Genomic DNA, 15198 nt, shown 5'->3' with positions numbered 1-15198 from the left:
TGTGTAGGAAATGGTGGATTGAACCTGGTTTTATAGCTAGCTACACCTCTCACTTGTATGACAGTCGCATCAAATTCCATTATATTGATAATGAAAAATCTTTTGTAAATTAACACATTTAACTGAAACATATGAATCTTTTTCTTGCCTACTTGCCTAAGTAAATACCACACTGATGAGAACCTTGTGGTATATCAACTAAGACATATAAGTTCTCTTTATTTGATACATGAATTTATCTTCTGTGATAGTTTTACCAGGCAAACATATCTCATATGACTTTTTCAATGTATAAAAAATATATTGCAAACTGAACATCCAAAAACCAGAATGAAGGCCATCATTGGTTGTGATTGCACTGTCTTACACATTTTCATATCCAGTTAGCCACGAAATATTGCCAAAGCCCTTATTTGGCATAATTAATAAACAGTTCACTTCATAATAAACATGTGTACTAAATTACAAGTTGATGAAACAACAAACTAACCTCAAACCAAAACTTTAACCTGACATGTGACAGATGCAGAGCCCAGAAAACATAATGCCTCTCTACTGTTGTAGATGGGGCATAAACACCATGTACAACAATGCTTCAAACATTAATAGATTACCTGCTAGAATTCCTCTGATTCTCTTTTTGGACATTATTTCAAGGTGTTCTAAACATCCTTTCTTTAACTCTTCTAAGGGTAGTTCCTGTAATATGAAAAAAAATTATTTAAAATTGTGGCTCAACAATTTTGAACTTCAGTCAATGCAAACCAATCTGAAGAACATGGATTGAATACATGTAGTTTTAAAACAAGAAGTATATGAATACATGTAGTTTTAAAACAAGAAGTATGATCAGAAAACTTTTGTATTTTGTCATAGTTCTTCCACTATCAATTTGTAATGGCTTTTGGAGGTATTTTCTATTCTAAAAGACTGCTAACAGCTTAATTCTTTCTTAAGATGGCCAACCTCTTGTTAATTGTGTGACTTTGCCAAGAATAATATAGACCTTAAACCAACTTATATTTTGTGGAAACTTTATGTCACATCTAGCCCTTTCTTGCCCACTTCACTGTAATTTTCAAATTTACTTGATCCAAGTTTTACATACACACAATTATTTGTTTTGGCGTTTTCTTTTTTCTTCTCAGGGAAATCACGAAAATGAGTTGGTTTACAGTTAAATAAACTTAAATTAAATGTCATTGCTTTTAACTAATGATGACATTGAGTACAGACTGTGGAATTGGGGTTCTGTTTTACCACTTTTAACATGCTTTTTTGTTTGCTTGATATATATATATATATATATATATTTTTTTTTTGGGGGGGGGGGGGGTTATATACAGCAGATTTTTTTTAATTATGAAAAGATTTTGATATAAACTCAGAACACAAAACAGATATTACAATGACAAATAAGACAAAGTGCCTGTCACAACCTTACTGTACCAATCTCCAAATTTATCATTAAAATTGACTGTTTCACACTACATGTGGACATATAAATACTTACATGACACATTTTTTTAATGTAGGACAAAATACTCATAATTCCTTCTAGGTTAATTAATTTACAAGATTAAACAATGTAACAGTCAGGTTTACAGATTTTTATTGTTTAGATAACAAAAGCATCCAGCTGATTTATTTCATATTTGAGAAAAAAATCATTTTTATAAAATGGGTTTTTATAATAACAAAGATATAAAATTACTGTCTAAGCATTCTTAAAACTAATCTTAGAGGACACAAATGGTTCTTTATTGTACTTTTAAAAATGTTCAGCTGATTTCAATTATAGATTTAAAACTTGTAATTCTATTTTTTTCAACACAGCAATATGAAAAACAAATTTACGACCCAATTTTCCTTTGTGAAATGATGGTTTTATCGATGAGTCCATGTGTTTCAAGTTATTGTCATCCTTGGTAACAATTTGAGAGAAATAATTTACATATTGCACATTTCTCAGTCAAAATTCTTTCAATTCTACTTTCATACATTCAAGCCATTTCCGTCAAATAAATCAAAATATTTGTATAATGTAAGCACATACTGTTTATAAAAATGCAAATTGGCAGTGAAACATATGTCGAAGTTGGAAGATAATTTCCGTTCGGCTTTTTAAATCTGAATATACGTTGATTTAACAAACTGTAAACAGCCTGTAGGTTTTTATAAGCTTTCTAGTGATTTTTAAACTTGAAAACAGATGGCTAACAATAAAACTTATATTCAAATATTATAAGCTCTTGACCTAAAATCATTACATTTGATTTACACAGGCAGTTCTAACATAAGTTTAAGATTTTTAGGATGCTAACTAAAAGCAAGGGAGGGTAAATTTAAAAGATAATTGTAAAATAACCACTTGGGAGGTTTATTTGCATCATATACAATCCCTTCCTAGGAAATTTATTCAAGCCATGATTAAAATGTAGGATACTAAAAGTATGAACTAATTATGTTAAGGGGACATAACTCCCATAAAAAACACATTTTAATTCAAAATGAAATGTTAGGTTGTGGTAGAGGAAGTCTGTTGTACTGCGCAGTAATTTTGGTTATTCCGAGTGTTTCCATTTACTTATGTATTATTGTAAACAGATTTTTATCACCAAACCTCCTGTCCAATAGGTTTAAATAAAAGATATTATTTTTTATGAAAAGCATGTCATTTCATTATATTATATGTTTATGAAAAGTTTTATTCCTAATAACTGTCCAATTTAATTGAATACCCTAAAGGCTGACTGAAATCTGTCATTTATCACATTTTGAAGTCTTATAACTGCAAATTAGCCAAAAGTACAAATGATGGTCAAGCAGATTCAATTGTAACTTTATATCTAACAATCTTTACCAACACCAACTTCTTAGATGCAAGGAGGGCTGGCAACACAGGATAAAATTTTGGAAAGACACAATAAATTAAATGGTATCATGATATGCTGCTCCAAATATCACTTAATTAAAAAATTTTCTTGTAAAGGAGATTTGACTGATTGCATTTGGTCTCTTTTTTTATTTGTTCGACAATTGCAATGTGATGGATTCAAATTTTTAAAATGAAAAAGTTATAAATGTTGAAAAAGTAACCTATAGTCATTCTTGTTCCTATTTGTTGATTTGAAAGAACCATAGTATGTTTGATATTACATCCTTTACATTCATCATTCAGTATTTTCCCTTGAGATAATATGACAAAATTCAAACATCAAGCACATTGAAGAGCAGAACATTTTTCTATAAAATTTTATTTTCTGTGAAGTAGAAAATTCACAGGAGAATGTGTTGTATAAAATAGTAACATTGTTATAATAGTTAATAACGCATGTATTAAATTCAATGGTATTATTAAAATATCAATAACCATAAAAACTTCAGGGAAACAGAATCAAATTCTAAAAGTGCTAGTTCTGAAATTTGATATCAAGTTCTTACTGCAGATTTAACAGAAACTTATCATCAGCCATGATCCATGAGAAGAGGGTCTTTGTTTTTGCTCCATGTTGAAGGCCTCACTGTGACTTTGAGATGAATAACAGCAATAAAAGTGCTGTTCCTTTGCTTTTTGTGTGTTTTTGGTATGCACATAACGATTTTGTGTCATTGTTATTCTTTTACAATCATTCAAAACACAAAATCTAGTTGACCTTACCCTTAAAGTATCTGATAATTGACCTGTCACAAAAACATAAATGTATCTTAGAAACTGACCTATTCCCAAAAAGCTAACCTTAATTACTGATTCATGAATTGAAGGTCATTTGAACCCTGTCTAACATACATTGTACCTTACAATAATTCTATATACCAAATATAGTTGACCTATTAATCATAAAACAACAAAAAATCACAACAGACGCTTAAATGGTAATATGGTATAAATATCAAAAGCAAAAGGGCATTGTATTAAAACATAATATTGTGTAAGAATTCATATGGATTAGTCACCCTGTACTGATTTATCTTAAAATGTGCATGATGAACTTGATAAAATAAGGAGATGTGTGTGATAAGTTTCCAAAAAGAAATCTATCAACCAAGAGCCAAAAGAAGGTGACTCTTCAGTCTAACAACTCTTGGGCTGCTTAAGGTGAAGTGTACGTAATTGCACACCTCTAGCAGAATACGGGATTAAAAACGTTCGTCGTTAGTTACGCAAGTTATCTCCCTTACTCCAAGAAAGGACACACGAAAGAGAAACTACTTTCTGCGGTCTATAATGAATCCAACAAGCATGCCTGTGCTGTCTTAAACCTCATAGAAATTATCTAAATAACTCCAATTAGAAATCACAGCATTATGTACGTTGTTCTGTGTGCAGCCGGACTTAAAACACTTTTTTTTTTTTTTTTTTTTTTTATACGCATAGGCGAAGGCATTTCGTGTTTATGATATCAACAGAAAGAAAAAACGCCTCACAACAAAATTATAAACAAATAAACTAATAAGCATGTAACAATTTTTCTTCTATTGATATCAAATTAATTAAAATGAAACCTGACCCAACAATATCGTTTTAAAAAGCCGTAGTCTTGAACGAAAAACACAGTACTCAACGTAAAGTTTTATAATAGGTTACAAATAATTAATGAAAGACGTGAGAATTTAATTGTTTATTCAAAAAGACGTTGAAATGTTCGTATTTTGTGCAATTGAAAATTTAAGGACATGATTTATATTCATATAAGAAATCAGACGATACCAAGAGAATAATTTGACCACTAGTGCAAAACTTACCAGTCGGAAGAACAAAGACGGAAAACAAACAAAAAATAAACAAATTATGCCCCAAAAAATTACTCAGTAACTTAAAAATTGTCTCACTCTAACATTTATCTTACAATAAGTAAAAATTATGTCATTCAACTCCCAGTTTTCAACTTTTTCTACATGTGCAGAAAATAAACAAGTGTCTTCTATTCCGTCCGCAATTTATGGGCAAACTAAATCTAAATTTAGAACCATATTGAAATTGAAAGTACACATGTAAGATAAAATATAACATGTCATTTCTTTCACAAATACCAATTTCGAAGAGATATATAGTGAAATCTGTTTTCTTTTATTGTGCCTGTGTGCATCATTCAAAATTAGAGAACGTAATTTTGAAGTATCAAGTCTCAATTCAAGATTATGAATGAATAGAATATAGAATTACTGGGGGGGGGGGGGGGTAAGGACCTTTATCGGAACTGTTTTTAAGCTCGGGATATCGGGATTGACCCTTTCGGGATCCGGGAATTCTATTTCCGAATTTCGGGTAGTCGGGACTTAATTTTTTTTTAATTCGGGACCTCGCCCGATTTCGTGTTTTTGAGCCCGGCATTTCGGGATCTGGATCCCTCCTTCCCTCCTCCCTCTATTATGGTTAAAGAAAATAGGTCAGGGAAGTTTTGTGATACTTGAAACTGCAATTTAATATTTAGTGGAATGAGAGGTGAAATGTGTTCAGACTATTACATCATGTTCGATTTTTTTTACCAAATTTAACCAAAGTTTACTGCAAGGGGTGTTTAACGACCTCGATGATTATCCATGAGGATCTCGCACTTGGTCAGCTCTAGGTTTTCACCTAGTTCATGATCATACAAGAATTGAGAAGCCTGTGGTTTACTAGTCTTATAATATGAGACTTTGGAGTTCATATAATTTACATTCAACGTTTTTTATCGAATATTTCAAGGCTTTTTGACTATGATTTCCAGAAATAAAAATCACACAAAAATGTTTCACGCAAATATTCGTCTTCAGACGTGTAAAGTTATACAACGGTTACTAACCGGTCTGGATTGTGATAAAAAGAAGCGCATGCAATGCATAAAATATATAATGTCATGGCTTTAGGGATGTGTTGAATTATAGAGATGCTTATGCAGCACAAAGATAAGATTAATTTACCCAAAATGTACTAAAAATTACCACACAACTTAAATTTACTTAAATATTGATTTGTTATCCTGTGCCAGACAGATGGCTGATATTCTGAGAAGAGACCTTGATGAAATGAAGTTTTATTGGAACAAAGATTTTGAAAACACGTCGCAGTGTTTAGATTTTAACAAAAATAAGGCACCAAGGTCGAAAATAGTTCTTGTTCATAATGAAGAAAATGTCAACCGTTTTCTAGCTTGGCGATCTCCGCATGCACCCGAATATAATAGACAAATACAATACAATAGTACACAAAACGTAACATAAAGAACTAAAGACCGAGCAACACGAACTCCAACAAAATGGTATATATTTCATACAAGTATAGAACTATATGAAGCGTCGTAACTGTTGCTACGACGTCAATAACGTTGTCGTTGTTTTTTGTTTTTTTACACTCAAGATTCAACTTTAACTGTGTAAAGCTTGAAAAGTAGCACGGTTGCTAAGGACTTTCTTTGCACCAATCGATTCCTCAGACATTTTAGAATTGTCTCATAAATTAAAAAAAAAATCGATTGTCTAATATAATAGAAAATCTTGGAAATGTAACAATTCCTGCCGAATTTTACGATTTTCCCTATATATCCTTTGTAATTTTGGTGTATGATGCTGTTAACTTCAACAGCTCGTATCTGAAAAACGAAAACGGTTACCCCCTTTTTTTATTTTATTTTCCGATTTATTTTTACAAGCAGAATCTACATGTAAATTTTTAAAAAAATCCATTGTGTAGTTTAATTACGTACACTTCGCCTTAAGTGAAAATCTTTAAAAATTTGCTGTAAATCACAGAAAAGACTTTTTAAAGCTTAAGTTTTTATGAGATATGGCTGGGTGACTGGATCGACAGACGGGTAGATGGGTGGCTTACCATCTTCAAATTGTGTGTCAAAACATATAACTAGAAATGAGGATGGAAACAGGGAATGTGTAAAAGAGAACAATCCAAAACTTCGCAAGGACACCAAGAAATCTAGTTCGCTCATTTAAAGTAAGTGTTTTAGTAACAAAATTACAATTAAATACTTATTTTTTACCTTGAACCCAACTATATTACAATATAATGATTTATCATCGTAAATTTTTTTCACCAAATTATCCCAAATGATTGATGCTTAAGAAAACTTGGACATTAATAAACATAATAGTTATCATTGACACTGATACTTTACTATTAATAACACATAAAAAAACAAGAGATTTTCATTAAAAATGTGTACCGTTTACATGTACTAACATGTTTTAACACTTGCGGTTTGATTGAAAATCATCAACTTTACCTCTAAATTAAAATAATGTGTAAAAAGTGTAAAAAAAAGTTCATGACATTATAGTTTCTTTGATTTCTAAATGAAAAACAAGTGAAAAACTTGGGAGGAAATGTATTCAAATATTTTTGGATTGCTTTTTTTGAGAAACACACTCAATTAATTATATTTGAGGGGACAACAGAATTGGGAAACCCGAAAATGTATTTAAAGATATATTATAAATAACTTCCCCTTGAATCAGCTTATCAGTACAAATAGAAATGGATGGGTGTGAATACAAACAATATCTTACAGTCATACTCCTCCTACTATCAATCCAGCTTGGGGAAAACCGTAAAAAAAAAAGAGCACATTTTTGGCAAATATAACATTTAAAAAACTTCTTTGTATATTTGAAAGCAAGCACTCAGATTCCTATTCTTTGCCAAAAATACAATTATACTTTCTTATCCTTTGTTGAATAATGATGTTTGCATTTAAATTTAAATCGAAACGAGTAATAATTCATAGAAATTTAGTCACTTTGGAACTATATATGCAAGTATATGTAATAAAATGTTGGGGTTTCTGCTACATTTTTTTTATTATGTGCAAATTACAATTCCAAATTTGGTGGCAGATGATTAAAATAGTGTAATACTTAAGCAGTGACATTGTGTATGCATTTATTGTTGTGAATGATACTGAGGAGTCGAGGTTGATCAGACATATAAGGCTGCCTAAAATTAAAACACTGACAAGTTAAATGACATTAAAAAGGAAAATAGCCAAAATAAGGAACTCCAAAGAAAAATTCAAATGGAAAGTGCTTATCAAATGTCAAAATGAAAACCTCAAACACATGGAACCAATGGAAAACACCTGTCATATCCTTTACTTGGCATAGGTATTTCCTGATGTTGTCATGTCAAATTTTTTTTGAGCACCCAACTCCATACTACATCTAATCATTAAGGTTACTCTTTTGAATGCTGAAGGTAAGGATTGCATATAGCCCAATCTATGAATAACAAGTGTTGGATAAGTACCAGCTATCTTATAACTTTTGTCTGTTCCTTTTACAGACAATCACTTATATTTTATGATATATGTCTTCTTACAAAATAATTTAAAATCAAATTTGGCATATAACATTATATTTGACAAAATATCATGATAAATCGTGACAGACAGAAACATATTAAAACTTATATGATAGACTATAATATTTCCCAATAACTGGCTGTTTCATAAATGATTTTTTTTTATCAAATTAGATTTAAAAAGAATTCAATTCAAAATATCACATAAAAAAATCTAATAAAGAGTTGGAAAATATTGGAAATTGTCTGTAAAAGTCCATATCATATTAATAATTGTGACGGCTGTTAAGTTTTTTTCGAAAAAATGAATTTAATATAATATTTCTTGTTGAATATGTCATAGTTTATTTGTTTTGACTACAGACTAATCATATCTATGAATTGATAGAACTTTGGATCTTAAATTTAAAGCAGAGATTGAGTATCTGTTAAGTTTATGTTAGACCGAATCCTTTTCATTGCAGCTATTTTGATTCCCTGGACCTCTTCCAATTTTACTATAGACTACTAGAGCAATCTTCGTTTCTCTCTTTGATTATAAAAAAAAACTTTGGTATCAAAATTTGGTGCTTTTGTTAAAGATTAGGCAAGAATTCTTCATTCAAATTTTGAACAGCAAATGTGAAAACCGTCAAAGCAATTCTTCAACTTCCATTTAGTATGAAAAAAAAGATACTGGCTCACTTATTATACCCACTCTTAAGTTTTCATAAATTAGGAAGTTAATGAGCTTTGAATGTGGATACACATTCCATGATATAGCATGCTCCCAGCCAGTACAATTGATTCCAACTTTCAGAAAACCTTGATTTCTAGTTCCTGAGAAAAATAGTGAAACTTTCAATCAAAGCCATTATGAGTAAGAAGATTTGAGTTTTTGGTACCGGTAAAATTTCAGGAAACTTTGATTTATAGTTCCTGAGAAAAAAGTGATAAAAAATAAATCTAACAGACGAACAAACACAGACCAGCCCTGTAATTCATTGGTTGAAATCTTATCAAGTTATTACTCAGAAATAGCAACCAATCATCCCACTCCCACCCACTGTAAATTAACAACCAGATTTTTAATTATCAGAAATCACTGCAGAAGGTTTTACATATAGCAACTTCAAGTTACTCAAAAGACCATCTACTACTAAATCTATATATTCCTTCAAAAGAAAGTCACATTATTTAAGATTTTACAGTCATTTTCATGTTGAAGACCAGCAATAATAAAAGATCTGTGGTAATGTGTTATTTTTGTCTGATTTTTGAACCATTTATTATACAGAAGGCTGTAATTGTGTTCAGGACTACAAGTTGATTGATACCGCCATTTCATATCATTATTAACCTTAACCCTGTTATTTCTTGTTTTAAATATGATGATAGTGGACAGCTTTGCAGAAATTACAAAAAAAATCCTATCAAGAATTGTCATGAACAAAATTTAATCAATAGCCGCAACTCAAAATCTAATCTACATATAGATGAAAGGACATACAATAAGCTTACAAAACAATTCGACCTTCTAATAAAAAGCTTGTCCGACAAGTAGACTCAATTTTCAAAACCAATATTGGTAAATGTACACACTATAACAGAACCATTTCAAACAATTTGTAATTAAATTTTGTCTGCAAGCCGGCGGTCATTTTTATTATACTTTGTTTCAGTCAGTTATTCAAGAAGAAAATACTGTCTGTCCATGTCATTAGGGCCAGATCTGATTGGTTGAGATTGATATAGCAAACAAATTGCTTCTGAAATGGCTAAATCATCAACGATTCATACGTCACTAAGGCTTGGTCAACATTAAATAAAGATTTAAAACTTTCTTGACAGGATTATCAAACTCCAGAAAATGAAAAAAGTTGTACTGTTTTATATATTAAGACATTTTTGTGCCTAAAAACAATGAAATGTATATTTATATCCATATAATAAAACTTGTTATATATTTTATTATATATATTCAAACAAGTATTGAAAGAAGATTATAAGGCTATAATTGTAAAATGATTTAGTCCTAAAAAGTGGCAATGACGGGATGAGTTCACAGTCATTTGGTACCAATACATTCTATCATTGTAGCTAATGACCTAATACAAGATTCAAAAACATAATTTGTAATTAAATTTCATTTCATTTTTTAAATCAATTATCAGAAATTATTGGTTAGGATGTTCAATAACAGATATATATATCATAAGAATATAAGTTTCCCAATTTTTCACCTATTTCAAAGAAGCAATTGGCCATAGTCTAATAAAGCAACACTAGACTCTACCTGACTTTTTATACTTTCTGTGAGGATAATGACATATTTGTTTATCAGGTTCACAATGTTGTCCAGCTCTAGCTGCAGATCAGTAAGAAAAAAACAAAATCTAATAATTTACATTGCAACTGATCAGTCATTTTTTGTAAATCAGCTGGACTAGTTACCTGTGTAACATCTTTGATGGAACATCTTAATTTTGGTCCACAAAATCAATTTTTATCATTCAACTGGTGAAGATATTTACCTTGAGTACATCTGGTATGTAGCGTTGTAAAGTTGGTCCACGAAGACAGTGGAAAATTTCTTCATTCATCTCAGACCGTTCCCTTATGTAGTCACCTATTGGCTGAAGTGCTTTTTCAAGGTCAAGGTCGGAATCATCATCTTCTTTTCTACTATACTTAAGAAAAAAAAATCATGATGAAGTTCATTCAACAACTTTAAGTTGTTCCGAGTTTAGTTGAAAGTCAAAATAACACAGTTTTTTATGAATGATATTCTTTCAATAGAAAATGGAAAATAAAGATGTTATTTTGAGCATGTGTATATTGTGTATGTATATCATAAACAATTTTCAGGTACTTTTTAAAATTAATTAAAAACTGGGCAATGTCATGAGACAAGGGGCGTATGACATTTGCGCCGATTTTGAAAATATTCGTTCTTTCATTTGCGCCGATTTCATTTTTTCATTAGCGCCTATTTTATATTTGCTCCTAATTAGATTTACAGGTAAGTTAATAATTGTACATGTACTATACTATACCATTGGTAAAATCTGGTTATAAATTTTGTTCAATTATGTGTTAATTTTGATTCATATTGTTCTGGAACTTTGTTGTAACATGATGGACATATTGCACACTGAAACGAGCCGAGGAGTCAATTCTTTAATCATCGAGGGCCATACATATCAGAAGGTGAAACATAAAAAACATATCTTACTAATGTACCATAAAATCATGTTAAGCCAGAGTCACCACGGATTCTATTGTCAAAACACAGAACGAGCATAACCGTGTGGCAGATGTCCGAAAGACAGAGGCTAAAGAACTACGGGTACGGTCAAGGAAAAAGTCTGGTAGGCCTCATTCCACTTCCCCGTGGTGAGCAGGGGACAACAATTATATACATGTTATGATTGATAATTCATTAAATTTGTACAAGTGGCTAACCGAAGAGGTCTATAATGACAAATGAAAATTAACATGACTTGGATGGAGAGTTCTCTCATTGGCACTCATACCACATCTTCTTATACATATTCACCTGTAATTTACCTGCAAAAAAAATCGGCGCAAATGAAAAAAAAAATCAGCACAAATGAAAGAAAAAATCGGCGCAAATGAAATGCAAATCGGCGCAAATGCAAAACGCCGGAGACAAGGACTTTCAAAATGGTCCAAATTAACTGACATCATTGCCTTTAATCACAATTTGATTCACTAGACTATATGATACTTGGGAATTTTAATTGTAGAGTTTCATTTATGCTAATAAAATTATTTCTCAGACAGTCTAGCAATTGTTTCAAGCCATGTGACCTTGACCTTATAATGTAAAAGTTCATATGATTCATGATTGAATAAGGAATTATGGACTTAAACTTAAAAGCAGGATGCAACTCTTCTGTGAAAAACAACTTTTTGCTTTATAAAAGAGCAAAAAAAAATTGTTCAACGAAGTTTTCGTTTAATGCTACTATTTACTTCTTATTTCAATCTTGATTCTGAAGGGGCTTCCTTTAAAACCTTGAACCAAACCTATGAATATTCCTTCTAATTACATGGGTGTTTTCAAGTGAAAAATTGCTGTCTTGGACAATTTCACATTTGATTGCTGAAAAACATGATTCTACTGATGTGAAAAAAGTATATCAATCAATCAAGTTTAACTGATCAAGGTCATGATATCTTTAATTAAAGTCATTCAACTCAGTACATTTAAATATGAGATAAACCATTTAACTATTTTGCAATGTTTTGTATTGATATCAATAAATTGCTGATCCGAAAACATCGGAACTTAACGGTCTAAACAAATCTCTTCTTTGCCATTTCCCTCATTTGAACTTTTTTGATTAAAAGTAATTTTTTACACTTTTTCACTATCAATTAATTCAACTGTGATTTATAATTCAAATAAAATCAATTTTTATGTACTTTTCAAAATAACATCTCTATATGCAAATTGCGAATCTCTTTATATTCTAGGTGAATATTTATTAAATTTTACATTAAAGGCAAACTAACATTTGGATGAAAAAAATGAATCACAAAGGCCTTCCATTTTATATTCCCAGGACGATGAGGGAAATTGAGTTTAATAAAAATGTCTTTAAAATCGTGCTGGGCACAAATTAAAATTTATCAACTTCCCAATAAATCTACAAATAAATTGTCAATTCAAAGCAGAAAAAGTTGAATACACATCCATCGATCTATTTTCATTGTTATTTCATTTGAAATCCCCCCTGATTGGAATATCAAATTTTTTTAATCATCATAATGGCTTGAATTATTTGTTTTTATTAATCTTTTATCTCAATGAAAATTCCATTCTTCTGGAACTTAAATAACCAATTTTTAATTTCCAGTTTTATTAAAGTTTATCGAGAGCAATGAAACAGTCATATAGAATTTTCAATTTGTGAAATTGTTGATAATTATTTCACATCAAAGGCTTGTTCCAAGGAAACAATAGGATTCTTAAATACATAGAAAATAAATGCCAATTACATTTACAGAAAATAACTTTCAGAGGGCTTTATGACAAGAATTTAATGTCAATCCTTAAAGAAAAGAACCATATCATTTTGAAAATAACTTTTTATTACAATATTTCACAAGTTTTTCTGTTAATTTATTACATTTTTATGACCAATATGCACATTTGACAAAAAAATAATAATTTGTCTTCTAAGTCAAATGCCTTTCAATTATTATTACTAACACATGGATCCTAAGGACTTTAAATGAGTTCTCCGGCTTCTTTAATCAGTTACTGTTAGTACCATAGATGAGCTAACTAGAAATCACAGATAAAATGATAAATGCCTCCAAAATCTTGTTTTTTTCCTATTAATCTAATAACACTTATGGTTATATTCTAATTTCAAATTATGAATAATTTCATAGAGATTGAACAAAGCTTTTTTTACATTTAATCTAATCTATCACTATTTATAAAATCTTGATACCTTTCCCTTTCTGCTATCTCTTTTCTTCAATTTCTTTGACTTTTTCTTCAGATTTTCTTTCTTTCTCTTCCTCTTTTTCTTCGGTTCATCCAAATCTCCTTGAGTGGAGTCAGCAACCATTTTTGCTGCACTCATATTCTTTATCTTATCTGAAATATAAGATATTCATAAAGGGTTCATTTATACTTTAAAGTCATAAGAAACTTCAAATCAAAAAAAATAATGCATACGTTTTTTATAACTCAATGGACAGTTTTCATTGTAAAACTTATGTACATATACTTTTTTCTGAAGAAAATTCTTTAATTTATTCATATTTAGAAGAAGTTTACTTTATTTTAATTGCTTCCTTCCAGCAAGCAATTCCCCCCCCCCCCCGACATATTTTCCATATGCAAAGTGCCCTCAGTGTGACCCATCTCGTAAAAATCCGGTGTTCACAATACGCATGGATGTCCTTAAAATAAACTATTATCTGAATTTACATGTTAAACACGTGCTCAATTGCCATGCTTTTTTGTTTATTTTTTGTCAATTGTTGACAAACAGGTGACAATCATTAAACTTCGGCTTCAAAACACGAACTTTAATTACCTGCCATATTTTCACAACAAAACTGAGCGATTGAAAAAAAAAATTAAGAATTATACGATATTTACACGAAAATTGATAAATTCGTGCACAGAAGACTAAGTTTATGATGTTTGTATGCATTGGTTCAAGAATTGGAAGAACAATATTTTTCACCGGTCACTCGTTTCTTATGACTTTAAAGGTGACTTTTGCTTTGATTAAATAAATAAATATAAAACATGGAGTATGATTGCCTGAATGAGACATCTATCCAAAAAGGAAGTGAACAACAGGTTACTGTACAGCCTTCAACAATGAGCAAAACTTGTACCTTATATATACTGGTAGTAAGCTGTAAAACTCCAGAGATGACAAGATGTGAGCAGCTATCTTTAATCACTTACTATTTTACGATCATTGTACATGTACCATCGTGCAATGGACCAATTTATATTCTGATTTCATTCATTCAACTTCTGAATTATATCAACTAATATTTGTTGTCTGAGCCATACACAAGTAGGACAGGGGATCAATTTTGGCTCTTGTAATTGTAAAATACGACCGTTTGCCTGAGTGCTGGATTGTCAAAGTTAGGAATTTTGAATTTCTTTTTTTTTTAACTGGTAAAAATGGTAGGAATACCTGGTGAACATTTGTTATGAACTTTGTTTGTTAGAAATGTTTGAAAGCATACAGTCTCTACACTGAAGGAAGTTGTTCTACTGGCTGTACTATTCTCTGTATGCATGGTGCAATGACTGTACATGCTGATAACGTGTCACTCATCATTTTCTCAAAAGTGATGTTGTAAGTTCATTATTTATTATTCAGTTCACATCAAAGAGGTGAACTACAAGA

At 30.6% G+C, this 15198-nt stretch overlaps 1 protein-coding gene across 3 annotated transcripts in view; it reads right to left on the bottom strand.

Annotated features, from left to right (window-relative positions):
• Nucleotides 1-15198, bottom strand: part of LOC143045189 (uncharacterized) — a 116104-nt gene that overhangs the window by 36629 nt on the left and 64277 nt on the right. For all 3 annotated transcript variants that reach the window (XM_076217540.1, XM_076217549.1, XM_076217531.1), the window contains 3 exons: nucleotides 13765-13913; nucleotides 10810-10965; nucleotides 615-699 (listed from right to left, as the gene is read on the bottom strand). In XM_076217540.1, the coding sequence (XP_076073655.1) occupies nucleotides 615-699; nucleotides 10810-10965; nucleotides 13765-13899 (376 nt within the window). In that variant the 5' untranslated portion in view covers nucleotides 13900-13913. The remainder of the gene's footprint in view (nucleotides 1-614; nucleotides 700-10809; nucleotides 10966-13764; nucleotides 13914-15198) is intronic.

Source organism: Mytilus galloprovincialis, chromosome 1 (genome assembly GCF_965363235.1).
Source record: "Mytilus galloprovincialis chromosome 1, xbMytGall1.hap1.1, whole genome shotgun sequence".
Lineage (NCBI taxonomy): Eukaryota > Metazoa > Mollusca > Bivalvia > Mytilida > Mytilidae > Mytilus > Mytilus galloprovincialis.
Note: the sequence above shows the minus strand (reverse complement) of the source record. Positions and strands in the feature narration are given on the sequence as shown.